The sequence below is a fragment of the Sebastes fasciatus genome, chromosome 13 (genome assembly GCF_043250625.1).
Source record: "Sebastes fasciatus isolate fSebFas1 chromosome 13, fSebFas1.pri, whole genome shotgun sequence".
NCBI classification, from domain to species: domain Eukaryota; kingdom Metazoa; phylum Chordata; class Actinopteri; order Perciformes; family Sebastidae; genus Sebastes; species Sebastes fasciatus.
The window spans coordinates 7,984,848-8,002,072 of record NC_133807.1 but is presented as its reverse complement, the minus strand read 5'-3'; the positions used below and the strand labels follow the sequence as shown (position 1 = coordinate 8,002,072).

At 39.9% G+C, this 17,225-nt stretch overlaps 1 protein-coding gene across 7 annotated transcripts in view; it reads right to left on the bottom strand.

The window, feature by feature from the left end:
* cacna1ha (calcium channel, voltage-dependent, T type, alpha 1H subunit a) overlaps window positions 1-17,225 on the bottom strand; it is a 158,886-nt gene that overhangs the window by 60,821 nt on the left and 80,840 nt on the right. For all 7 annotated transcript variants that reach the window (XM_074655233.1, XM_074655235.1, XM_074655238.1 and 4 more), the window contains exons 3-7: window positions 15,719-15,831; window positions 14,759-14,892; window positions 13,338-13,435; window positions 6,606-6,765; window positions 877-1,189 (exon numbers count right to left, since the gene is read on the bottom strand). In XM_074655233.1, the coding sequence (XP_074511334.1) occupies window positions 877-1,189; window positions 6,606-6,765; window positions 13,338-13,435; window positions 14,759-14,892; window positions 15,719-15,831 (818 nt within the window). The remainder of the gene's footprint in view (window positions 1-876; window positions 1,190-6,605; window positions 6,766-13,337; window positions 13,436-14,758; window positions 14,893-15,718; window positions 15,832-17,225) is intronic.

The following is a 17,225-nucleotide window of genomic DNA, read 5'->3' as shown; positions in this document are numbered from 1 at the left end:
CGTGTATTATGAATGAGTGTTCTTGATGTGTGTGTGTGCGAGACTGTGTGTCTTATGATTGATCCATTATACTTGTGTAACAGGTGGGTGTTTATGGGATGCATTGTTGTCAAGCACTATGCTAAACCGCGTCTCTGTTTTTTACGAATTATTTCCTGTAATATGGAGTCTGGATAATGCCACTTTTAAAGCCCCTGGAGGGATTTTAGGTAATTCTCCTTCACATTCCCTGACAAATTGTATTATAATTTTTTTTTATATGTGTAAATAAAGAAACAAACAAAAGTACTGAAAAAGTTAGTAAATTGAGAGTGATATCGTGAGCTTCCTGTTTTCTCAGTGAGATGACTATACATGATTATAAATGAGATGAGAAATAACATTTTAATAAGTTATGTTTTAAAAAAAGAATTAGTTGCACTGTAACTAACTAGCGTGAGTGAGTCTGCTAGTTATCTTACTGTATAGTTGGCTAAAAAGCGTTACAATTTTTTTTCAGGTTTGCCAAGCTACAGTGTCTTTGCTGACGGAAATGATGAATTAAAGCTCACGAACAAAATATAAAACTGAAATCTTCAAGAGCAACTTAACACCACTGGAAAAATTTGCTGTGTTTAACTTCTCAACTGGCTGCAGTGATGTACAGGTGTACTCCAGGATGCCATGACATCACTATTAGGTGTGGTTACAGGTGCAACAGAGAACATTTTTGCTGTGTGTGGTTGGGTGAAATAGGCTTCAACCAAGAGTGCACCAAAACACTGCTTTTCAGCCTGGTGTTAAGTTGCTCTTTAAAATAAAATCTCTCACGTAAACAATAATAAACAGTCTGGTCTCTGTGTTTTTGCTTCCACATCCACATTCACCCCTTCTTACCTGGAATATGGCTATCCAGGCGTAGCCGATATTGTCAAAGTTGACAGCTCCCTTGTGAGGGTTGAGGTCCCCGGGGCGACACACGTTATAGTACTGGTTCCAGTTAACGCAGCCGTTAACGCTGGCCCCGCCCATTCCGATCAGAGCTGAACTTTGGGGGGGAGCGTCCAACGAGCAATCGACCCCGCCCTCTTCGTATGGCGGCACGCTGGTGCAGCGCAGCATCCCGTTCTCGCGGGGAGCCGAGCAGATGAATGGGCTGTCGACGCCGTCCTCGGACATGTAGTAAGGACTTATGGACAAGTTGTACATTCTGGATGGAGACAGAATAACAAAGACAAATGGCTATGTTGTTACAATACATTAAACATTAACAGTGGCAGTTTTTTTCCCCAATTAATTCGCACATCAATTTATGTTGTCACAAGTACTTTCACACAGAACGTGAATATTACACGGTGAAAAAGCGTTGTAATTTTAATTCCGTAACTATGGCAATTTTTCTGAGCTTTCGCACCGCAAATAAAGGCATCAATCAATCATGTTGTGCGGAACGGGATGAGTTGTGCTTGTATTTCTAAGGACAATACAGAGGCTCCGTATTCCGAAACCAAGACGGCAAACTTTATTATTCCTTTCAACCTTGACAAAGGCAGCAAAGACCAGATTCACTCCTTCTGTTCTTACCTTTCACAATAAAAGCAAAAAAGAGTATTTCACATTTTTGTGTCGTTAATTCGTCATGCCTCCCAGTGTGTAAAGGCCTTATATCTAGCTTTTAGATAACTCATTAGGTTGTTTTTGTTGTTGTTTGTTTATATGCATGCTTGTTTGTTTATGCTAGAAGTTCTATAGTAGGCCATATAAGCAATACTGTAGATATACTGAGAACTAATGTCCATAAGGAATGACTCAGTTTCCCATTACAGGAAAATAGAATATACAGAATATGTCATTCGTGATTAGAAACAAGACAATGATTTAAGTCTTATACTGATTTGAAATCATTCAGGAATGGGTAAGTCATTGTATAAAGGTTTAAAAGTGCTTGTCTAGAAAAGAGAAATAAACAAATCCTCTCCAGGACATTGACTGTGACAGATAATAATCATTTTTCTTACTCAAACAAATTACAAAACATTGCTTGCACTTCTTTCATTGAGAAAACTTTTTTCTTTTGTATTGCTCCTATTGTGCCATTCACCAACAAACCGGATCAGACTATCCTTTGTGCTATTTAAGGTGAGCTCCCAGATGGAAACCTGGATTAGATGTCAGCAAACAGTTCAATCAATGAGAGTGGGTATATCATTGATCATATTAACTGTAGGCACACATCCAATCACAGATGTTACTGTATCTTTGAATTTTCCACAAAACACCTCCAGCGACAACGACCGGCTACGACTCCCACACTGTTTTCACACTGTATCTACACTCAGACTGTGTGTTCTCTTCTTCCACAGCATCTCAATCAGTGATTTACCCTCCTATCAGAAATCCTCTGAACAACAGAGTGATGGGGTAGATGAACCTTCTGTTGCTCTGTGGCTCGAACATGAAATTACAGCTGCAACCACTAGTGCATAGTATGTTAAACACTATTACTGAATGTTGTGGACATTGTAGTAGCTCAAACTGCAGCTTGTTATCTTGCAGGAGCGTGAGAAGTAGGGATGCACCGATACCGATACAGGATCGGATATCGGGCCGATACTGACTACTATACCTGGATCGGATATCAGTGACAATGGGGCCGATCTATTAAATTCAATTCTATGTTTATACACAATATATACTGGAATTTTAATTCCTTTTTAAGTTTTGACCAATTTGTTGCTGCATTTAAAAGGTTTACACTTGAATTGTAATTCCTGTTAATTTTGAAGATTTTTTTTGCCAAGTTGTTGGTGTACGTTTTATTATTTTAATAATAAATAAAAATTCAATACATTTATATCTTTGTATTTATCTGTTACATTTTATTTTACAAAGTCAGGAAAGCAATGTTTAAGTCAAGCCTGATGTTTCCTTACACATACAGTAAAATAATGATCCCAGTCACTTCCACACGGTGAGGCATACAGTTTATTAATTAAACACTGTTATCGGATTGATATCTGGAAACAAATCTCTAACATCCTATCTTTTTAATTTAATCTTCTTCTTTTTTTTTTGGTCAAACCTGTCCTTACCCATTTATTTCTCAGTTTTACTTTATAGACGGGTGTCTCAAGTTAGGCTCAATCTCATTTTGGCCACTACATCCTCATCCTATCCACTCCACATGCCAAATCAAAGCTATCCCACAGTGGGGAGTATCAGTGGACTACCAAACCCTCCAACACTGAGTCTGCACTGGTGTTTACTGCTTGAGCCAAAAATGGAGAAATAGAAAATCTCTCTCACTGCTTAATCAAATATAATTTTTGCTACATTCTCCCTACACTGTCTGTCGGGTTTAGACAAATATTATTGTACGGTAAAAAAAAGAAAAGGGAAACCATCACTTTGTCCCTTAATTAATTTGAGTTGTACAAACAGTCTGCACATTTAAATTCAAAAGACAAAACACCATCTATTTAGTACCAGATACTTATTATTTTGAGATATTTCACGTCTATCAGTCTCCATGGTGACAGCTGTTTCCTACTCAGGGTAGAAAGTGGTGAGTGCATACCACAGTTTACCTTCTTATTTAGACCCCACAACAGTGAGTGTGCCTTTATGTGGAGTGACATCCTCTCCTCCTGAAGTACCAGTGGGGAGGGACCAGTTAGAGAAAAGATCTTTGCCCGACTGTCTACTGATTGACTCCAGTTATGTTCCAGCCATTCCTGTGCTTTTCCCCCTGTAACCCCTGTTTCCGTACTGTTTATGTCTTTCTTTAAGACTCTCCATTGGATTATAATTGGATTGCAATTGGGGGCTTGGCTTGGCTGCTTCTCTCAGATGTGCTTGCCTTTATTATTTATATAACTAATTTGCTGTTACCTGCCCATTTGCACTATTGTATATTGGATTCTGTATATTTGTATGAATGTAATGGTGTGTTGTTATGTGCATTGTACTGTATGTACCTTGGGAGAAGCCATAGACACATTTTCACTGAGGTGGACAATAAAGTCAATCTAATCTAATCTAATCTAATGTAATTACTGCATTAATGTGTACATCACTTTAATGTTGTAGCTCGTAAGGGTGGAGCTCATTTTAATTACTTTATACTGCTGGGTGGCTTGTGAATTTACCCCTGGGGATCAGGTCTTATCTTAGCCGATTATAATACATCATAATTTATTTGTTGAATATGTTTGTATTATTAATCAGAATCTGTTAAGTAACTTAAGATAGCAGATAAATGTAGTGAAGTAAAAAGTACAATATTCCCCCCAGAAATGTAGAGGAGCAGAAGTGTAAAGTAGGATAACATTTAAATACTTAAATAAAATACAGGTAGCTCAAAATTGTACTTAAGTACAGTGCTCGAGTAAATGTACTTCACCACTGCTAGTCAGGATTCATATTGTATTGGAGGTCAGACAGGCATTTGTTCTGTGAGAGAAAACACAGCAGCCTCGGCTATGAAATATTAAGCCGCTGTTCTCTTTCTGTCTTTCTGTCTTACACACAGGAAGGATTCAGCAACATCGGCTCTGGTACAATTTGTACCATTACATCAAAACAGAATTAGTTCAAGGATGTCTACGTGACATTTCTGGCTTCCTGGGGTTGTGGACACTGAAGCAGTTTTTCTTTCTCTTTTGCATAATTTCAATCCCCACAGCTAAATTGGTGACTCTGATCTTTTATCTGTCTGCGGTACGTGCATGTTTGCCTCTGTGTCTTGTTTGAGAGGTAGCGGTTGTTTGTCTGTGGCTCTTCTCTTATTAGATGCATATTATCTTATTTATCACAAGATCAGATACATCTGGGAGCACAGGTTCATCTAATGTTTTCATAATGTGTGCAGTTTAGAAAGAAAATGCAGCTTTGTCTGTCTGTGTCGGCCTGAATCATGTTTACCGAGCCTGCACCTTCCTTTTCAACGTTTTTCTCCATTTTGGGTGAGTCACAATGTAATTGTCTATTTTGTCAATCTGGTAAAACCCAGATAGGTTTGAAATCTATTTGGGAATTCTATCACTTCATTACCGAGAGTTTTAAATGTGTCTTTCTGTTTAGTAATTTTGTGTTATGATTAGGGCTGTCAAAGTTAACGCAAATTTGTGTTAACGCCACTAATTTCTTTAACACATTAATGCAATTTGCGATTTTTAGATTGTTACAGGGCAGTTTTAAAGCTAGAGTAAAGATTCTGGCATCATATAAAAAACCTCAGTAATCCATTGCTACCAACCACGTCATACTAGCTTGTCGCAAAGGAGGCAAATTAACGCTCCAAACTTGTGTTAAATGTTAAATTTTGACAAGGAAAAACTGTCATGTCCATTTTCAAAGGGGTCCCTTGACCTTTGACCACAAGATGTGTGAATGAAAATGGGTTCTATGGGTACCCACGAGTCTCCCCTTTACAGACATGCCCACTTTATGATAATCACATGCAGTTTGGGGCAAGTCAAAGTCAAGTCAGCACACTGACACACTGATTTGAGCATATTTTTTATTCTAAATGCAGTACCTGTGAGGGTTTCTGGACAATATGTGTCATTGTTTTGTGTTGTTAATTGATTTCCAATAATAAATATAAAAAAACATTTGCATAAAGCAAGCATATTGCTCACTCCTATGTTGATAAAATTACAAATGAAAAATGTGCGATTCATTTGCGATTAATCGTGAATAAGTATGGACATTTTAAACGATTGAGTTATGATTCTACATCGAAGGTAGTTATAGTGTTTGGTCTCTTCAATAATCCTTATTATCCTACTTCTGACAACATTTGTGTAATATATTCAGGCTTTACTTTAAACCATCGTAAAGCACGAGAACAACATCATCTGCAAAGAGGAGGACTTTCATTTCTTCATGTAGGAGTTTTAGAACTGGTGCATTGGATGGCTCTAATTTATAGGCAAGTTTATTGTACAGATATTAAATAACATGGCGCTGAGACTACAGCCTTATCTCACTCCACATCTACATCCCTCTCTTTGCTTCTCCCTGTGTGTGTGTGAGGCCATAAGGTAGTTTACATCCTGAGGGCGCTATGCAGTTTGCGTACTCTAACAAGTAACAATTTCTGTATTTTTGCTACAAGCAACATCTGACTGATACATCATATGACAACGCATATTCTAACAATAGAGAGCAAAAGGGAGAAGCAGAGGGAGAAAAAGGAAGAAGGATGTTAACAGATGGAGAGAGGAAAGGGGAAGAAAGAAAGAAAGAAAGATCATGTCTGAGTTAAGTGATCTGAGCATGCTTGAAGATCCCATGTGTGCTTGCTGGAGGCAGAGCTGGTCACCATATGGATGTGGAGAACAGCACTTGGAAAAACAGGGTGGATGGACTTTTTCTGTTTTTGATGGGAATTCAAAATTGATCCCATCTTCTGAGTCAACTGAAGGAATTTTGTATTTTTCACTCATCTCTCGACGAAATAGAACTCATCCTGTCCTCACCAAAATGCTTCTTCCCTCAGATTCAATCAAGATTTGACCTAGGTCTTTTAAGAAGCAATTTCCTGAGACCATTTGTGCCACTTCCAACCCAGAAGGAAATGAGTAAATGCAAATAGTGTATCACAAGATCAAGCTCCTTACGTTCTGATTTCCTCTTTCATGAAGCAGCGGTTGCGCAGTAGCCCCGCCCACAGCTGGACTCCCACAATGCCGAAGATGAAAAAGACGAAGAAGCAGAGGAGAAGGACGTTCCCCAGCATGGGCAGGGTGTCCAACAGCAGCGTCACCAAGATACGCATACCTACAGAGTGGGAACACAAAAAGTAAAGACACCATCAGAAATGATCATATTTACTATGTTTAAAGTTCACATACTGTACATGATAGATAGTAGTTTTGCATCAGCTAGCCCTCTGGTTACCGCACACCTTGACAACCTCTATTGATCTTTTGAACTCGGAACCCTGGACTTCATCCCCACAGCCAATATAATTACAAGTGATGACAATACTCAAAGTGACAGCTTGACATTATTTCATCCTCTGGGATTTGAACTCACAGCTTCCCTGTGGCTAGTATTATCTAACCACACGCGTTCAGCATCCATCTCCAGTTGTCAGATGTGTTTAGCGTCAGCAGAGTCAGGGATCTAGTCCCTGAGGTCCCTCACAATGTGTTCCGTCCCCTTTCAATATATACCGCAGCCGTGTCACAATGACCTCACATACAGTAGGACAATTCCATAGTGTCACTGCTAATTTTGACGGTGGCAATGATATTCAGATTTAAATCTCCTTGAGTCTCCAAAATCTAATCTCCAGACTGTTTGTGCTGTGCCACTGCAGGAGAAAGGTTTCCCTGAATCCATTATCATTTGCTGACAGGTGAAAAACAAAAACAAATGCTCTGGTTTGTTTGGGAGTTTTACAGTTATCAGGATGGGCCTACACAGCACTAAACTCAACAGAGTTCTTATTACATTTTGTGCCAGAAGCTAAATACATACATACTGTACATTTCCACTTAGTCATAGTGAAGTCAAAGTCATACAATTGTCTAGAAGATTATCATTAATTATTCATTCATATTTGGAAGCACAGATGTGTACATTATAGGTTATTTTTAGTAGAGATAGTTTAGGGCTAGTTTAATAATTATATTCACTTTAACAGATGTTGCAATAATTGTATTCCTTCATCTTGACGGATTAACAAAAGACGATTACTACCCGTTACTACACTTTCTCCATTTTGTATTAACCTTTTTTGTCTAACTGCTTGATCAATGCTTTCATTAAATGTAAATAGAGTGACAGACAATATTACTAGGGCTGTCCTCGACCAAAGAAATTCTTAGTCGGCTAACACTCGTATGATTTTGTCGACTAATCGACGATGTCTAGTTGATTTAATCGACAGATCGGTAAAACTGAGTTTCTCCACAAAGAATCACACAAATGCACCACTTTAAATCTTGTGTTTCTTGGAAATAAGTCATTCAGCATGAGAAATTACTAATCGACAAAAGACATTTTTGCAGAGTAAGACCAAAACGACCATTTAGTTGACTAATCGACTAAGAGGCCCTATATATTACAGTATATTTGGAATAATGAAGACCTGTGGAGAAAATAAGGTCAATACTGGAAAGAAAATGAATAAGATCTGAACATCCCCCTCTTGTTTACAAGTATAGAAAGTGTCCTGACAGTGAGATTTGTTACTCTATGAAGTACTAACGGTCCCCGCTCAGAGGGAATGACTCATCAGCGTGATGTGTGTGTCGGCTTATTTGTGTTTATCCGTGTGTTATCCCTCCTAAGATGTTTTTTTGCTTTGGCCTTCTCAATGTATATATGGAATAAGAAAAAGTCCAAATCCTAAATCTAAATTCAACCATCAATCCATTCAGTCAACCATCCATTCCTCCTTAATGACTGACTGATCTCAAACCAGCTGCAGATCTGGAGTTGCATGTGAGATAATGTGTTTTTTTGTGAGATATGTGACAGCCGGGCAGGTGAGGGTCAATCCATCAAAGCAGGGATCTAATGAGATGCGGTCATGGCTTTGGGGTGGAATAGAAACCGAGTAAATCGATGAAATGCCAGGTTTAAATCATTGTCTCATCACCAATCTGTCTCATATCATCTTGTGTTCTGACTGAGATCGACCACTTATAACATATTGGCCTGTCTCTATCTGTCAACAGGCTATTCTCTTTTGCAGTTTCGCGTTTCTCACAAAATAGAGGTTATATACAGACGGGCAAAATGAGAAAACCTAACACACTCTGATGATACAGTACATATTTCTCATCATAAAACTGAAAAATAAGAATATGTCTGTGTGCATACTTGAGAGACTAGAGTATTGCTTTCTACTGGTGTGAATACAGCACATGGAAATGTACACATGCACACACTAAAACAGTAAACAGATGCCTCACTATAGAGGCATCTGTGTGCAGTGAAATCTGCTCAGAAACACAAACATCTCACAGCATCGACTCCCCCTAAGCAGAATACTAATGGTTTCTCCATGAACTGAATGGCATTGCTTAGAACAATACAGACGGGGTTAGAATATACAAAGAGATTTAAAACTAGACTGACACTATGTTTACAATGCACTCTGGTAGGTTTAATTAAACTAATGCAATCTAATGGTGCACAGTGACAGACTCCATGAGAGCATTTGAAACAGAGAAGGGCAACCTATCCAGAAAGTCACGCCACAGGAAGTCAGGCAATAAACATTGTTTTAGCCAGTAAGAAGTGATGGGGGGGTAATGTTGTTGAGAAGAGACAAAGATATAACATTAAATATCGGAAAATTCCTCAAATCTTCTTCCTCAAAGCAAGTTTTGTTCTTTTCCGTTTTCATGTTGTGGAAAGAGGCATGATTGTGGACCTTAATCTATGAAACGATCTTGTAATAAAGTCATAAGATTGCTTCTTAGATTAGTTCTGGGAGTAATTTAATATGTTAATGTGATATAATTCTCATTGGTAGTCAAGTAAACGACTATGATGAACAAAAATGGCCTTCCACAATCTTTTTCCGATCCAGTTATAGCAGAACATGTGCAATGGTGATGGTATCTGTGAAATATAAATATACTGAAATAAAGAAATATTTAAATAGTCAGGTTCTGGTCTCTTCAAAATATATATAATGTAGTGTGAGTAGAGTGGTGACTACATTTAGCATTAGCTGGGTTATACTGCCCTTTCATTTATGTATTTGCTCCAAGTATTTAGTTTGCTCTTATTGATAAAATCAGCAGACTGGCAGCAAAGTGACAGAAAGCAGACGTGGTTCTGAGACGCCTGTTCTCAGTGCAACGTCTAAAGCTGGGCATACACTGTACTGTATTTTAGAAATGTTGTTGTGTAATTTCTACTCCTACTGTACGAGTAGATCGTTTGTGATGTAAAGCCAAAGCTCACGATTTATGTGGTCACACTGTAAAATAGAAGAAAAACACGGCCCGTCGGCCCCTGTGGACCGTTCTGGCTGTTGACAGTTGTCAATAAAGATTTGTTTGAAAGCTCAGAGGCAGGTAAAGTTTGTTTGCTAGCAGAGGTCTGTACAGGTCACAACGCTAACAAGACAGAAACGTGCTGCCTTTCTAAAAAAAAAAGTAGAAAAAAGGCGCCGACGTTGGGGAATTGGCTCGTGGCTCTGCTTCAACTGTACGAGAGCCTGTGGACGGCCGACCAAAATTTCTGACATGTCAGGAATTCATCTGACTGTCCAACGGCCGGTCGGGTGAGTTAATCAGTCCTTGGTCCCCCCTCCCCCGTAAACTGCACGGACAACGACGCCCGGCAAAGCTGAAATTCAGTCCGACTCTAAAATGACTCAGAATTCGGGCCAGAAACGGGCTAAAATCGTACAGTGTATGTCCAGCTTAAGACACATTTTCCACCAAAATACCAACTAACTGTGCGCCGTCTCATTTGAATGAACCGGTGCTTGGCACCAAAATACCACACGGATGGGCAGAGCAAATTTCAAGGTGAGGAAAATACTAAACGTCAGAGCGCTGACGGCCCAGACAGTGTTGCACATTGTATCTAGGCTACATCACAAAAACACATTAAACATCTGGATACTTCCCATCCACTTAGACAGAAAGACAAACAGAGAGACGGAGTGAACGCAGAAAGGTTAGAGACAAACAGAGACGGTAAGTAGGGAGAGAAAAAAACTTTAGTCTGGCTGTTAGCCCGGCTGGCTTGCGCCCACAAACACTCCATCTCTGATCAATATTCAGATGACAAAGAAAGCAAAAGATGATATGGAGTCTATAAAAGAGATAAAAAGAGAAAGGGAAAAATTAAGTAAGCTGGTGTTAAACATCCTTCAGGGTGTCTCTGATTGTGTGTACCTGTGAGTACATGTGTCTGTGGGCTCTGGGGTTTGTTTGTGTCTACGCTGACCTTGGGTTTCCAGCCCCGAGTGATGCCTCTCATTGTAATTCTCTCCATCTACCTCCCTGTGTCAGACCCCTTCAGGGAGCAACTGGAAACTTGTTACAATAATATAAGTTTCACTTCACCTTGTTCCGTGGCTGTAAAGAGCGTTTCTCGGGGCTACTGTTAGCTTCGCGATAAGGTTAAGGTTAATGTTAACCTCGCAGAGGTAGAACAATGAAGCGAATGTGTGCGCGTGTCCCTGTCTGTGAGACTGTTTGTGATGATAGCTTGAGAGAAACAGACAACCTGCCATGCTTTATGATGTGTTTGGGTTATATGCGGTGCCCAAAGCACCAACACACACACACTGAAACACACACACACACACACTTGTACAAACATATAACGTCATCATTTACGTGGGAGAATCTTGGGTCACGCTGTGTCACATGCTAACCACTGGCTTATTCTGGGAAGTGGGGTCATCGTTCTCACGCACACACGCATACGCACACGCACACACAAAGTCTTTTAGCTTGCTGCAGCCAGACAGCACGCAGGCATCTACGTATAAATGTGACAACATACTTAGTCAATGTAGCACAAACACCTACCGCGCTCCAATAATACTCTCATAGGTCTCCAAAGTTGCAAGAATTGATTTTTTTTTTAATAAATTGTGTTTTATGAACAATAAAATGTAATCTGTAAAACTACCAAGTGTATATACCTGTTTAAGAGAGGTGTATTGAACACAATGGCTACTGACACTGGCAGAGTCAACCTGAAAAACAGCCTTGGCCGCCTGCCTAATGTATGCTGGTTAATAATCTCGTACGTTGTTATGACACCATTGTCTAGCGATCCTCTTTAGCCGTAGATTCATGGCCACCTCTGTCACAGAGCTTTTAGGAAAATGACAAACTATGTGCAAGTTCTCGCTCGGCACTGGGACCTCTGGAAGCGAGACTAAAGCAAACATCGAGTCCTGGATCATCGGTCAACTCGCCGTTAAGTAGCGAGGATACAGACACCGAAATATTACTTTTTTTTCCCATGTGGTTTTGGTTTCGTAGCGCTCAGAGCAAACTTGTTGAATGATAACAGGTGGCTGACATTACACAGCACAGCAACACAGTGATCACAGGTGAAATGCATACACCTCAGGGCGTTTGGTGTAGGATGGTGGAAAAATAGAAATGTAACATGATGTATAATGTAGTACTGTCAAAGTTAACGCGATAATGCGTTAACGCAAATTTGGGTTAGGGTTAATTTGTTTTAACGCCACTAATTTCTTAACCACATTAGCGCAACTTGCAAATTTTTAGCCTGTTGGGCTTGAGTTTGCCATGTTATGATTTGAGCATATTTTTTATGCCAAATGCAATACCTGTGAGGGTTTCTGGACAATATTTGTCATTGTTTTGTGTTGTTAATTGATTTCAAATAATAGACATATACATACATTTGCTTAAAGCAAGCATATTTGCCCACTTCCACGTTGATAAGAGTATTAAATACTTGACAAATCTCCCTTTAAGGTACCTTTTGAACAGATAAAAATTGTGCGATTCAGAATATATATATATATTTTAATCGATTGACAGCCCTAGTAAAATGTACACAAGTTGAACTGCCTGTGTTTATTACAATAAAATATAGTCAGTACAGGGAAGAGAAACACTAATTATGCAGAGTTGCTCTCAAAAAATTATATATATATAAGCATTTTTATATGTTTAGTATTTATGAGTAGGCATGGGACAAGGAATACAAATTTAATTTCATTATTATCCTGGCCAAAATGGTATGATATAAATATGATATTAACCCGATAATCATAATCAGAAACTAATATTTTTATTGCACCACAGATAGGATATATATTTTCATCTATTTTTAGTGAACATAATCTTTAGTGAAAAACAAAGAAATCAAATGATCTTAAATAAGGTAATCATAAATCATAAGGCCCCCCTGCATAAATAAAGGATGAACAAATAAATTAAAAAGCAACATTGTACAATTCTGTTCTTTTTTCCATGATAATACCTGTATTCTTTAAAGTCAGGCTCTGATAATAGCAAGATCGACAGCTTTTTCAAGCCACTCGTGACGATATTCACAATTATCCCAATAAAGGAAATTCACCATGATCAACTTATTGTGAGTGTTTTTTTATCGCAAAATCGTCCCGTCCCTATTTATGAGTATAGACAACATATGAAAATGCTTTTATCCTCCTTTTCAAACCTCTTCATGGACAAGTTTCTGTCCTACCAGCTAATTGGCTAGCAAGTTCAGTGGATCACTGTGGTGTGCCAAACTGTTAGCAAAAGAGCATATGACCGCAAGTGGATAAATTGTGCTCATCGCTAATCGAGGAAGGTAATCCAACCGGGCAGTCCTGATGGAAAAAGCTGCAAAAGGTTCAAACATGGACTTACTTGGTACTCTGTTGATGGCCCGCAGTGGCCTGAGCACTCGGACGGTACGGATGGCTGACAGACTGGCGTTATGGCCATCCAGAGAATACTCCATCACCCTGAAGACACGGTGAAAGGCAGGAAGAGAGAGTTTTACTTCATGTTATGTACTCACAGATATACAGACACAAAGCAACAACAAGAAAACTGAGAACGCCAAAAATAAATGAATGCTTATAATGGCAGCTACCCACATAATTACTGTACATATGACATTTAATTACATACTGGCTCTGCCCTCGGAGCGTGGGAGTATCTAAAGGAATGTCTGCTGCTGATTGGGTCCTGCCCTCGCCTCAGACTATATAGTGGCCGCAGCGTCTAGTCTGGGAGTGCAGCATGTACTCCTGCAGTCTCTGAAGTCTTGATTACTGATAGGTGCATTTTCAGGCTGCTCAGATTGGTAAATATTCAACTGAATATCTTTCATGTCTGAGGAAGTAGAGATTAACTGACTGGTGTTTTCACCCTGATGGTATGATGCCATTAAAGACAATTTACAATACACAAATCCGGTGACTGCGATCTAGCAGCGCCGCCATAACTGCAGAGACAAGTCGTAGTGACTCTACTGTTTGCTGACAGTATTAACTGGTGACTTTCAGCCGAATGCATCCATGGTTGCTCTTAGTAACTTCCGTAAATGGTCGGCATAAATAAAATGGATTAAAGTCAAATTAAAGGCTTTTGCGTGGACACAGCTGCGAGCAACCACGATGTATTCGGCTGAGAGTCAGTGTTAACTTGGCTGACGTTGCTTGATTCACCATGTTAGTCTAACGTTAGGCAGCTGAGAACTGTTCAGGTTCTTCCCGAACACCTTGACATCCTTGTCAAGAGTAATGTTACATGGAAAGTAAAGGTAAAAGTAGAAAAATGTACACTTCCTAGGACAGCTTGCATTCAAACGTGTGCGTGTTGTAGGGAGCAGAGGAGTAATGGCGACTTGTTTACTTCCGGTATTTCCCTGAATTTGTGTCTAAATGGTTCGACTGCAGCATTCTAGTGTAATAACGCCTGATGTGGATATATAATCCATATCACTGCACCCTTATTCCCCATGGATGGGGTGGAACAGAGACAGAAAACACAGCACACCTACAGTATATAAGGGACCCTTCTATTCTATAATAACAGGATATTATAAAGACAAAGAGATACATGAACACACCCACAGACATTAAACACGTGCGTCTGTATCAAGCGTGAACTGTGAGGAGGCTGTGCGTATGTGTGCATGCTTCCTTGTGTGAGATCGCTTTTTATTTCGTATTCAGCAAAATGTTATTATATTCTAAGCAGGCTGCTATTGTCTAGCTGCAGATGACAGAGAAAATTGAGCAATTTGTCGGCATGAGCAAAAAGCACTGCGGGATACTGACCCTGCCATGACGATGACGAAGTCGAGCTGGTTCCACTTGTCGCCAAGGTAACAATTGGGGCCAAAAATTCCCAGGGCCACCATCTTGATGACCATTTCCACAGCGAAGAAAGCGAAGATGCAGTCGTCCAATACCTGAAGAAACACGGCGAGAAAAACAAACACACGCAGATAGAATTACAACAACACGAACAAGAGGGAATTTACTTCTTCTCAGCAGAAAGACATCAGGTTCTTGTTTTACGTTTCCTCATCAGCATGGAGTCGGCAAGAAGCTGTGGAAGTGCCAGTGGAGGTTGTCTGAGAAGAACACTCCTGTCTCCATTAGTTAGTTTCATCCCAGCAGGGAATAGCTCTGGCTTAGCATGGTTATGGCTGTGTCTCTATTAATTAGACATCTACCACAGCAAAAAAAAAAGAAAAAAAGAACGTCTGTATTTGAGTATAATGAGAACAACTCAGCTCGCCAAGAATCAACATCGCTCTACAGTGAGAGCATGTTGAAACAAATGAGACAAGAAACAGAATGGAAGAAGTTTTCATTACCATTCGTTTACAAATCGGACTTATTAATATTGTTACTGTCACTTCGCAGCAACTTAAAGCAATCCCTGGTGTAAAATAAACATTTTATCTGTAATTCAATAGCCGTGTACGTCCTTTACATTTGGCCCTATGAGGGATGTTGCCTTTGAATTTTCCACACATTCAAAACATGGCACAGGGCTTTTACAGTGAGACGTGCTTATGTTATATCACCAAGGTAAGCAACACCTGCTCCCATGCCATTATTTACCGTATGGAAACACGTTTAGTGCCCACGTTGCACCTGGCCCGACACAAGCCTCATATAGGAGGCTCTGAGTCATGTGTTTTCATGGAGAGAAAGCTCACAAAACATGCCGTGTAAGATAATGTGCTAATGGGAGCCCGGTTATAAGGGCGAGGGCGTCACACTGACCTGCAGGATGCGGCACCAATCTGACTGACAGGCGACGTCTTCACAGGGCTGGAACATCCCCAGAGTCACGCAGTTGAGCAGGATCACCAGCATGGATACGTGCTCGAACCACGTGCAGGAAGAGGTTAAGGCCAAAACACAGTTGGATGTATCTTATACATGCAATGAACTTCACAGAATAAAACAACCACTAAAACAATCCGATGCTGTTGAAAATGCAAACAAAATGTTCTCTTTTTAATGATGTTCATGTTGCATCATCGAGGCTGGGGACAGATTGCTGACCACAGGTGCATCCACGACAGGCGTGATCAGGTGCAAGCCACACACAGGAGCAACATGGATCAAATGGGCCTGTTGACCTGTTGCAGAGTGAGGAGAGCTATGATGTTGCGAGTCCATAAAAAGCCAATGATATAATGAGATATGTGAGAGATGTATAAGCATACATAGGAAGAGCTAAAATCCCAGAAGGAAGATCGACTATGATGCATCAGAAGAGCATGCGAGTAAACAAACACCGGATGCCAGTAGGAAGTTTTGTGCGAGCCTAATGCACATAATGGGACTAATGATGACCCAGTGGGACTGGCTGTTCATCTGTTTACAGGCCTTTTCTCACAAATAAACATTTTATTGGCTCCATGTCTACTGTACATCCTGGTGCAAATGATGCAATATTAGCTAGTATTGATCAATGACGGGAAGTAAATCCCGGAGAAAAGATCACAACTAGCGAATGGGGATTTTTATAATCCTACACAATTCAGACCTAAAAAGAAAAGACAAGTATGACACTAAGTACTCTTAGGTACGTCTCAAGATTTGCTTTGTGAGAAAAACCTCCCGAGTCCTACTTTCTCGCCACAAGGACGAAGCAAGGGTATAAAAATGTCAGATGTCACCTCCTGACGGAACTAAAATAGCACTTGTGAGTAATCTTTTGTTGATTTCCTTTTTCTTGTGTTATCCTTTCTTTATCCTTTTTGGACTCCCCAGTGAGATTATCTATTTAGGACAAAAGCAGTAAGTTACAGAGGGGGCAGCGTCAGCGGTGGATTTTTCTTTCCTTTACTTCAGTTTAGTTTCTGTTAAAAGAGCTTAACATATAATCCATCTATAGGGAAAGGAGTCTCAACAGCGTGGCCACATCGATGCCTCACTGCGTAGACAGACATTTGAATGGGGGGAGTTTTAATCAGTCTGGGTTTGTTTAAGGATTCATTCGACGTGCTTTGAGTGCAGCAACATGGATGGCAACTAAAACTACACCCTTGTTTTTATCGACTAAATGAAAGATGACAAATCTGAAAGTCAGCCTTAGTTAGCTCTAAAATCCTAACTTTCGTCTATCTGATTAAGATTAAGATTACCCTGTACAGCCATGTTTGCACTCATCATGATGAACACATAGTGGATCAGTGTGTAGCTGCGCTCTTACTGACTCAACCAATTCATAAATCCATCGTAGCAGCGCCGACAACATGTTGCGGCATGATGCGATACC